At 40.2% G+C, this 10829-nt stretch overlaps 4 protein-coding genes across 4 annotated transcripts in view; 1 reads left to right on the plus strand and 3 right to left on the minus strand.

The window, feature by feature from the left end:
• Window positions 1-61: 61 nt before the first annotated feature.
• On the minus strand, window positions 62-3454 carry Snx3 (sorting nexin 3). The gene is made up of 4 exons (XM_013310856.1): window positions 3160-3454; window positions 2891-2986; window positions 1616-1718; window positions 62-1109 (listed from the first exon to the last, which is right to left on the minus strand). Exons 1-4 carry the CDS (start codon window positions 3331-3333, stop codon window positions 982-984), a joined length of 501 nt encoding a protein of 166 aa, XP_013166310.1. The 5' UTR covers window positions 3334-3454; the 3' UTR covers window positions 62-981.
• A 198-nt stretch (window positions 3455-3652) lies between these two features.
• On the minus strand, window positions 3653-6737 carry Slu7 (Pre-mRNA-splicing factor Slu7). The gene is made up of 12 exons (XM_013310406.1): window positions 6420-6737; window positions 6133-6287; window positions 5939-6031; window positions 5622-5811; window positions 5420-5502; window positions 5188-5333; window positions 4935-5118; window positions 4699-4844; window positions 4459-4564; window positions 4241-4331; window positions 3985-4166; window positions 3653-3855 (listed from the first exon to the last, which is right to left on the minus strand). The coding sequence occupies exons 1-12, from the start codon at window positions 6586-6588 to the stop codon at window positions 3682-3684; spliced, it is 1719 nt and encodes a 572-aa protein (XP_013165860.1). The 5' UTR covers window positions 6589-6737; the 3' UTR covers window positions 3653-3681.
• Window positions 6738-7383: 646 nt separating this feature from the next.
• amrt (TM2 domain-containing protein 2 amaretto) lies at window positions 7384-8250 on the minus strand. Its single transcript, XM_013310593.1, has one exon. It carries the CDS (start codon window positions 8042-8044, stop codon window positions 7499-7501), a length of 546 nt encoding a protein of 181 aa, XP_013166047.1. The 5' UTR covers window positions 8045-8250; the 3' UTR covers window positions 7384-7498.
• Window positions 8251-8501: 251 nt separating this feature from the next.
• The window catches only part of LOC106116484 (SCY1-like protein 2), a 3865-nt gene continuing 1537 nt past the window's right edge, over window positions 8502-10829 (plus strand). The window contains exons 1-4 of the mRNA XM_013310352.1: window positions 8502-8732; window positions 8817-9652; window positions 9826-10498; window positions 10584-10826. Coding sequence (XP_013165806.1) covers window positions 8606-8732; window positions 8817-9652; window positions 9826-10498; window positions 10584-10826 — 1879 coding nt within the window. The 5' untranslated portion in view covers window positions 8502-8605. The remainder of the gene's footprint in view (window positions 8733-8816; window positions 9653-9825; window positions 10499-10583; window positions 10827-10829) is intronic.

Consider the following 10829-nt stretch of genomic DNA (forward strand, 5'->3'; position numbering starts at 1 on the left):
GGTACGTGGCACGAGATACGAGCGCGCGGTACGCGGCACGAGGCACGAGCGCGCGGTACGCGGCACGAGGCACGAGCGCGCGGTACGCGGCACGAGATACGAGCGCGCGGTACGCGGCACGAGTCAGTGCCACTTCATCTCTCTCGAGTAATTCTTCGTAATAAATATAATTTCTTAAATAAGCAAAACTATACATGAATGAGATTTATCCGCGCAAAATATATAAAAGCGTTACATCAACTCCCCTCTCGAGTAGGGCAACACGATTAAAGACAAACAAACTTACATTTCCAATGGCTCGTGATAAATATATTTAAATTAAAATTTAACGAATCCAATAATATTGCTTAATTTTAAACAATAACTACTAAACTTTAGTACAATGTTGTTCGAAAACACTATGACGACGACGCCGCGACTCTCACCTAACCTGCATGATTTTGTCTCAGTAAGATGGTTTAGTTTGGTTTTGAGTTTTAATTTATGTAGAGGACGGGAACTTTACGACAGTTGTGTAGACGTGAGTGTGAGACGGCGCCGCGCTGCAGGTGTCCGCTGCTCCACTACTGCTGCTACTCCTTGCTGCGATGTAACAACTCAACTGCTGTGCTGTGCTCACTTTCACACGATCATATTTATTATGCATCCGGAGACCGCTTACATTTATATAACTTAATAGATCACAATTATTTAATTATTTCTAAAAGATCGGCCTCTATTGCCACAAACTCTACTTTTTATACAATTAATTACAATTTATTATAGAGACAGATACTTTAACACCGCAGTCGAGTTCACGGCACCTGCTTTCCCCAAAAAGTAAGTCACTATGTGGAGCGAACAAATTGGGCGACAAAGAAAGTGTTGAGTGAAGACCGTTGGCCAAAGCGCGGCTTGCAGCGACGGCGTGCTGGTGCTGGTGGTGATGGTGGTGGTTGTTGTTGTGGGGTGGTGGGATGGTGGGGTGGTGGGGGGGCGCGGTTACGTGTTGCGGATCTTGCCGGGCACGTAGTTGCGGTCGATGGTGGGCTCCTGCAGAAACATGTGGAGGCAGCGCTCGTTCTGCGCCAGCGGGTGTCCGGCGATCTTGTTGATGAACACCTCCAGTCCTGCAACACGCCGCCCACACAATTTATAACTAAAACTAAGCACATACCGACGCGAACTTCAATAATGTAATGCAATGTGTTCACGTGTACGTATGTATAAGTACTGAGTATATTCATTAACAGACAGTAGAGAGTGAGGTCGTCTGCCGCTGCGCTGCGTGTGCACTGCGCAAGCGCACGTCACTGCTCATACAACACGATCTCTAGTTATTATTACCTAGTTTTTTTGCTTCTTAAGGATTACAAGATCAGGATGCATCCGTAGTATATATGTTAATGGTAATGAATGCATGCAATACATCACTCTTGCTTCATGTTAGATAATTCAATTATATACTAGCTTTTAAAACTTATATTGAATATTTGTGTTATTTATGAATGGAAAATATAACAAAGAGCAATCAAAATCTCTTAAGATTCATTTAAATAGATACCCAAACAATATAAAATGGCTAAAGTAATTGTTTTACAATAAAAAACAAGTTGTAAAATTATAAAACCAGTACCTTTTCTGCGGTCTTCAATAAACTCCTCCTCAAATATGCCGTCGTCGCCGCGGAAGGGCAGCTGTCTCTTGAGAGCTTTGCCGGGCAAAGGAGGGACTACAATCTGCAATCACACTCAATGAGCTAACTCAACAAAATAGTATTACAATAAATAGTTCATTATACAGTAGCTAGTGGCCTAGCTAGCAGTGTCAACACCGCATCACTTCAATTTACCATTTCTGTATTTCTTCTGTTCGATTTCCCCATTTAGAGGACAAATCATTACTTTTATGATGCAATCAAACAATACAATATGAGTTGTCAGCTATCACTTACTTCCCCATTTATTTTCCTATATACACGTTATAAGACTCACCAAAATATAGATTATAATTATACAAATATCATGTAAGTTATGCAACTTATTTATATGACTTGATTAAAAAATAAAATTAAATACAACTTGAATAAAATTAAAATTAAAGAAATAGTTTTGGAGACTAATAAAAGTTTTATCTCTTTGGTTGAAATAAATCTTGTAAAAACTCCTAAGACTATATATATATATATATATATATATATATATAGATCCAATAATTGACATAACTATCATTGAAGTAAATATGTACATATATAATGAATGTGCTACTGAGATATATAACAGCATTACTCATTCACCCAGTCATGTGTTTCATCATCATGATGCTATTCACACACACACAGGATACTTTCTTTATAACTTCTATACTTTACATTTCAAGACAGTTTTAATTATGTTAATTACAATAAGATACTTGATAATTGGATAAAATAATATCTTCAATGTCAAGTATAAGTGAGGCCAAAATCATGATATTCTAGACTATTTTGTTAACTTTTAAATCTGTATATAAACAAAAGTGATAGTGTGACATCCCACCACATATACTATATTACTGTTGACATTGTGTAAGTCACACTGTTGCATTAACACAACACTAATACAACAACAATGTGTTGCACATCAACACAAACATTCATTAAGGAATTGATTAAGTTAAACATGAAACAAATTCCTTGACAAGAATTAAATATAATCGTTATATTCAGCTATGTTTATGACTTGTAGGTGTGGAATGTTTATCAATAACAATACTATCTTTATAGCCCATGGTGCACATCTTTCATCTTAGTGTTATAATGAATTTAGTGAGTCACTTTGTGCCAAACAATTGGTCAGAGCAGATTCACTTTTGTTTCAATTTATTGATAACGCACGAAATCGCAGCGCTATCGGAGCGCGAGGGCACTCACCTTGCTATCTCTTTCCAACTCATTCCTCAACCACTCAAAGTCACTGTACCGCCGTCTTACGCTCGACTCCTTCACTTTGAACACGGGCAGGTTGGTCTGCGAACAGGAAATACGTCCTGATAGAATTATTATCGAATCGGACAGCGCTTAGTATGGCTCGACCGTGGCCGCAGAGACGCCCACCAACTTCGCGCGGCCGTATCGCTATCGCGCGGGCGCCTAATCCAATTAGTGTTTACTCGTCGTCGTCGCAATATCCGTGGACTTACCCTCATGCGAACCTCATAATCGGTGTAGCGTTTTTTTCCGACACCCATCGTTGTTATTGGGTTTACCACGTCAATTTCTAAGAAATTTGCCGGCGCTGCATATGCATCATCTAGAGTCTGTTTTTTAACATTTAGTCTTCTCGTTGCATCGGCTGTCGTGTCGTCAGCCATCATAATGTTTTATTTAAATAAACAATCACAAACTTAAACAGACTGCCCACTATCAAAAGGGAAATAAAATTGACATGATATGAATGAAACAAAATCTGACGTTTAGTAAATTAACAGTGTTGCCCTATACTCAATATAGTATAGTTCATAGAGTATCTCGACTTAAATTACAGAATATAAAGACGATTTCGATGTGACAAACTGTGACAAACGCTTATTTTTTTTCAGTATTCAGTACTGCAGTATTTATATTCTCTGCTGCAGTATGTTGGTCAGTGAAAGAAAGTTTTAGAAATTTCATCTAGGAAAATAAAATAGTAAACTTAGTCAATCTGTTTTATTCTGATAGTTTTACAAAAACTGCGACATGGGGTCTTCTTCCCGCTTGCGTTTCATGAGGTAGGCCTCCATCTGGTCATCGGTGGGCGCCTTTACCTCGTACATACTGTTGTAGGGACGCTTGCGCTCGTCCACCGACAGCAGGTGCTCCGCGCGCTTTTGATTCCTCTCCTCCTCCTCTAGGGCCTGTTCACATTTAAATGTAGTTTACGTTTAGTCTCTTTCAGATCCATTTCTTTACAGAAAATAAGCCGATACGGAAAATTTGAAACTGTATGTAATGCGTCTTACATAGATGAAAAATTTAAATTTTACCTTCTTCAGTTTATCAACTGCTTTCTTTTCCTTCTTCTGGTCTTTCTTCTTCTTCTTCTTAGCTTTCTTTTTGTTTTTCTTCTTCTTACTCGTCTTCTCAGTTTTAGATCTGGTGTCGTTTTCAGATTCAGATGAACTACTGCTACTGGCGCTGGATTCCGAAGATGAATTTTCGCATTTTTCTGAAATATTTTTTACAATAGTCAACAATTGAATTTTAAATTAAAAAAAAAACGAAAATATGAAGTACTACTACCTTTATCTTTGTTGTCTGTGAGGTTGTTGTTGTTGTGGGGGGCCACGTCGAGCACCACGGACTTGCCCGCCTCGCCCACGCAGTACGACATCTGCAACAACCATACACTCTCACATTCAATATGCAAGTTGATGTAGACGCGAGCTGCGTTTCACGTTAATACGTTTTCCATGTTTTTATAATATGTCGCAAGTAAAAGTACACGTTGTATATGATACCTTTATGAAGGAGTGGCAGCACTTGTAGCCCCAGCGGCCGTCACGCCAGTACGAGCCCCACACCGTCGTGTGGTTGTTGACCAGCACATCCTCCTCGTACTGGCTCCTGCGCACCGACACAATATTGTTCTATGTGCAACTAATCTCAATATTACTCATACATACTTTAGTAAATATGGAAAAATAACTAAGGCAATGGTGAAAAAATATCGGTTGACGGTATGGTATTGTAGGACATACTTGGCGAGCTGCTTCTCGGGTCCCTGCACGAGCGTGCCGTCGCGGTTGTAGCGCGTGAACACCTCGCTCTGCGCCAGGAGCAGCTCGCGCGGCGGCGCCTGCAGGTGCTCCGCCCCTCCATACCTCTCCAGCACGGACTCTTTTACCTGACACAGTAATACATACATAAAAGTCGACCGATGATACAGCTGCCAACAAATGTAATTGTAAGAATGGCAAAGTTAATGGTGTGTGACCTGCGTCTTGAGTAGCTGCTTGCGTTCGTCGTACTGCCGCTGCAGCAGCTGCAGCTTGGTGGGCTCGGCCAGCAGGTGCACGTCAAGGCCGCGCGCGTGCGCTTCCCACGCGAACAGCTGCGCCGCGCCGTGCGCCCGCGTGTCCCCCGTGAACCGCACGAAGTTCTCCCCCGCATACTCGCACCTACCACACACAGATTCTCTTCATTCTGTCTCACGTTTTGCAAGAAACTTATGGTTTGAGACTACTCACTCGGTAGCACTTGGGTTTGGATTGTCCCTCATTGAACGAGTCTTAGGGTCGTAGTATGCCGAATTTGGATCCAAATTCCTCAGGTATTTGGCCGTGTCTTCTCTGATACGTAAGTTCCTTACTGTAATACGTTGCTTGGAGTCCACCTGGAAATATAATACTCCACATTTAAAAATGGGCCGAATTACAAATTATGTGCTTCGTACATTCTTATACATTGAACAATGTGTACCTTTGTGCCGGGCATGTCCACCTCATCCACATACTTGTCTTCATCCTCCTCCTCCTTGTCATCACCCTCAGTCGCTGTTGGATCTGAAAACAAAAGTTGTTACCTAAACATGTCTAAAAGTATAGTAAATATAAATATTACAATGTTATGTCAATAACTCAAAATTTATAAAAAATATTACTGAGTTCTGAATACAGCCTACCCTGTTCTAGTTTCTTGGCCCTTAATTCCCTCTTAGCTTCCTCAACTTTCTGGTACTCCTCAATGATAGCTTTATGTTGTTCAGGGTCATAGCCATTCCACCTGTCCCGCTTGCCATCATAGCTCAAGTTCAGGTTGGGTTGGTTAAACTCATCTGGTGCTATTGCTGCATTAGTGAATTTGGCACCAATCTGTCAATTAAAAATATATATAAAAGTGAATGGATACTAAATGGATGTAAACATACATGATTCATGATTATTTAAGGAATTTTTATTTACATAACCCCATACAACTTTATAACAAATAGTGGTTCACCTTCCGAGGACGTTCGAGACAATCTTTCTTCTTATGTGTCAATGCTCCACAATTTTCACAGGCTCCCTTTCTGAATTTTGTTGCTACTTTTGTCTGTTAACAGATAATATATTATAAATGGAATGTAAACATTAAAATGTGATTTTATATTACAATAAACCACAAATGAACAGACCAAAAGTGACAATACTCACAGTATCAACTCCTTTATTGTAGTATGTGTCAAGTTTAGTGAACTGTCCTTCCCGGTCGGCTTGCGGCCGCTGGTGCTTGAGTGTGGGGCCCGCTGTGCCATAGTACCATGGCGCGGACGATATGTACTGAGGTATGTGCGGATTTATGTCTTTGCCTAAAACAGATAATTTAGATATTAAAGGGAAAATTAAGCACAAAACTATTTACTGCCTTGTGAGATCTGCTTGGGCACGATGATAGGAAGTTTTTCAGACTCTTGAAGCCTGTTCGTTATAGTTCGTCGAACCTGTTTCATCGACCGCTGCTGGCGCAGTTCCAGCTTTGCGCGCTTCTTCTAACTCCTTAGCTTTTCTCCAGTCCTCTCTTGATTTTTTCTTAGGTTCTTCCTCATCATCGCCACCTTCATCTTTATTTCGCAATATCTGCGACACCGAAGCGCGGACATTTGTCGTCATCTTCAAAACAACCTTTCTTAAATTTACCTTTAAAAGCTAAATCTACAAGTTTCGATTAATATATTTTAATGTTACAGTTTACATTAAAATTATGAATATTAAAGAAAATGATATTCCATTATTTTGCCTAATATTTTTGCTTATGTCAAATTGACAGAACAGATCAAATCAACACACCTAATGTATTTTTATCTTTATTTTATTTTAGGGCCCAGTAACGAGTCTTTTAGGCCAAATCTCAACATCAAGGAAAAGAAAAAAGAGGCTAAGTATATTTGGCTACTTGTCACAATAAATTGGCGATACCAACAGTAAAGCTACACCCTATTAGTTCTAGAGGGTTTGGATTGATTGCAAAAATTTCAACATTTTTTTTATCAAGTATGATCAGCACAGTGTGTACATACGAAGTACTACTCTTCCCTACATCTCTGTCAGTATTTATATCTGAATTCACTCGCTTCCTACGCATATCTTCCTTCACACAATCCATCCATACTATCTATTTTAACAACACCGATTTTATAATTCCATTGATCCGAAACAACTTTATAAAGCATCAGTTACAGATGAACCCTAAGTGTCAGAATTTATTTCATATTCATACAGTCTAAGCAAGTGAAGAGCAAAAAATGGCACGTATGTTAACCAAAAAGTCTCAATATAATGAATGCCTCCAAAAGTATAATCATAGAGGACACCTTTGAAGGGCATTTCAGGGTTTGACTTTAAATAAAATTGGTAAAATTTACAAGAAGATATACATTTACAGAATTGAAACAAATGTGGTAGTAATAAATTTATTTATTTACACAAACTAATAATTATAGTACATCTTTCTCTATTTGGTTACAGTTGATAGTTACTAGTTTTACCAAGATTGACCACATTTTATACTAACACCAGTCTTTTAAACATAAGGATTCCAGTTGCTACCATCCTCTGGGTGGAGACTGTTAGTTATGAGGAGAATTACATCAACAATCCACCAAATACCTAGACCACCCAAAGTTAAGAGCTTGCCAACTGCTGTGCCTGTTTGCCCAAGGCAAAATCTATCCATACCAAGGAATCCAAGTAATATGCTGTATATCAACGTAGTCGTGAAGTAATGTCCAGAGTATCTCACGCACGGAAAACCATCACGCAGAAAGCTGCGGGAACCAAAACATTCAATACCATCTAACACTTTACACTGAACTTTTGTTCTTTCCACTTTCTCGTATCTCACTCCACCGAACTTCAAACACCCGTGACTTACGGCTGCCTTGGCTGACACGTTTCCTTTGTGGTCTACGGGGTCGTCACAGTCCAGAAACTCCAAAGGCAAAAAGTTACATTTTACCAGAGGACCCAAAGGTCGGTATGGCTCTTTAGAATACGGATCACTTTCTGTTGCTACAATAGGAATAGCGAGAAATATTAAAAAGATATTGATGTTTACTTGGATCAACATTTTAGCTTCAAAAAAGTTCCATTATTTCCACATCAATTGACAATGTTTTTCTATTTAATACATATGTGTTTTTGCATCAGATATAAGACAGTATGTTTGTTTTTCGATACGTACAAAGTAAACACTGTAATAGTTATGATTGAGTAGATATTTTAATATCTTAAAAAATAAAAACAAAACATGTCAAAGTGTTAGATGTCATCATGACTTCACCTGATTTAATTTTTACTTCTTAATTCCTGAAGTTAGTATGCCCTGCGATAATCAGCCAAACTAAATAGGTTTTGTATGTTTTTAGATCTAGGTCTCTAAATAATATTAAAGATAATTTAGAAATAAATACACGGCTTATAAGCTTTTAAAAATTGTTTTAAATATACCTAGGTGGACGTTCAAAAATGCTGTTTGTCGGTGTTGGGTTGCTGTCCATTGCTTGTTTTATTGCAAGAAAAGAATGTCAATGTCATATGTCATTGTTTTGTCAAAATGTCAATCGCCTAAGGGATTTGTGATGAATGAATTTTGTTTGGTTAAAAGAAAGTGAAGTTTTTCTTAGTAAAAATGGACGTTTTTAATAAGTTTTATTCGTCGGTTAGTAATACTGTATCCCAATTATCTGGAGTTTTACCAGGAAATCCTGTCACAAGAGAATTTGAAGCAACACAATTTATTGCAAGCGCAGGACCAGGTAAAAGAGTTTAAATATTGCAAAACAGCGTAGGAACACTAACGTAGATCAACTTTTTATAACCATTTTTCAATCAATTTCTAGGTCTTCTTTGGAAAGTTTATAAGGGTTACAAAAAATCAACAAAACAAGAAGCTTCTATATTTGTGTTTGAAAAGAAACTTCTCGATCGTTGGACGAAAGCCGACAAAGATGTAATGATCGAGATATTGAGGCGCGGCATCGTGCAGCTTACAAAGTTGCGCCATCCGCAGGTCCTTACGGTGCAGCATAGCTTGGAGGAGAGCCGAGAGAGTCTCGCATTTGCCACCGAGCCTGTCTTTGCAAGCCTGGCAAATATTTTAGGCAACACAGAAAATATGCCTCAACCCATTCCCAATAATATGGTTAATTATAAATTGTATGAAGTGGAAATAAAATATGGTTTGATGCAAATTGCTGAGGGCCTGGCGTTCCTCCACAATGATGTAAAGCTCCTTCACCACAACATAAGTCCCGAATCAATAGTAGTGAATCAGCAAGGTGCTTGGAAAATATTTGGTTTTGATTTCTGCATAGCAAATCAGAGTTCTCCTGGTGCAGCACCATTTTGGCCGTTCACGGAGTACTGTCAGGCGCTGCACCCATTGACCCAACCCGCTTTAGACTACCTGGCACCTGAATATATTTTGTCTGCAAGTCATTCCCCCGCAAGTGATATTTACTCTCTGGGTATGTTGATTTACGCTTTGCACAGTACGGGGCATCAGTCATTGGGGAATATAGGAAATGACTACATGAAGTTCAAGAAGTTTGCAAATGAGCTGAGGAACCTTCCTCAGTCCCGTTTGCTCTGCGTGACGGAGGGCCTCAGGGAATATGTGAAGCTTATGTTGAACACAACACCAGAGCTGCGGCCGGACCCGCACCAGTTTTTAAAAGTAAGTGTAAAAATATAAAATAAAAATAATGTATTTCTTCACCAACAGTAGAGATAGTGGAGTATCAGAGTGTTGTCTAGTTGTTATCTTACACACTAGTCACTTTATTGTGTATGTTAGGAAATTATTTGTACAATTTAAAAAATGATAATATTTATGTAATTTGTTCTCAGATTCCATACTTTGAAGATGTTGGAGTGAAAACATTGAATTATTTGGACTCACTATTTCAGTGGGACAATTTGCAAAAGTCACAATTTTACAAAGGACTTCCTCAAGTTATACAGAAAATGCCTCATCGCATCTGCATATACCGGATCCTTCCGTGTCTCAGCAAGGAGTTCGTCAACCCCCCCATGGTGCCGTTCGTGCTGCCCAATGTTCTTTTGATTGCAGAAAACTCAACCAAAGAGGAGTATGTGAAGTACATACTTCCCGTACTGAAGCCCGTTATGTTGATTCAAGATCCCATACAAATTCTGCTCATATTTATGCAAAAAATGGAACTTCTGCTGAAACTGACCCCCGGGGAGGAAGTGAAGAGTGACATCCTGCCGATGCTGTACCGAGCGCTGGAGTCCGAGGCGCAGCAGATCCAGGAGCTGTGCTTGTGCGTGCTGCCGACCTTCGCCGCCCTCATCGACTACCCCGCCATGAAGAACGCGCTGCTGCCCCGCATCAAGAAGCTCTGCATCAGCACCGGCTACATCTCGGTGCGCGTCAATTGCCTGCTCTGTTTGGGGAAGCTGCTGGAGCACTTGGACAAATGGTTGGTGTTGGACGAGATCATTCCGTTCCTGCCGCAGATACCCTCTCGAGAGCCGGCGGTTCTGATGGGGATCCTAGGTATGTCTCTCACCATTTCTATATTTTGAATGTTGTATATTGAATTGCAAGTAAATAGTTTTGTGGGAACGGTGCGCGCGGTCAGGCATATACAAGGTGGCGCTGAGTCACAAGAAGCTGGGCATAACGAAGGAGGTGATGGCGACGAAGGTGCTGCCCTTCCTGATCCCGCTGTGCGTGGAGAACGGCCTCACGCTGAGCCAGTTCAACGCGCTGGCGGCGCTCGTGCGACAGATGGTGGCCGCCGTCGAGGCCGAGCACCGCGCCAAGCTCGAGCAGCTCAACTCCATACAGAACGAATCCAAGTTAGTTCCCACTACTTCGATTCTTT

Source organism: Papilio xuthus, unplaced genomic scaffold (assembly GCF_000836235.2).
Source record: "Papilio xuthus unplaced genomic scaffold, Pxut_1.1 DF827714.1, whole genome shotgun sequence".
Classification (NCBI taxonomy): Eukaryota; Metazoa; Arthropoda; class Insecta; order Lepidoptera; family Papilionidae; genus Papilio; species Papilio xuthus.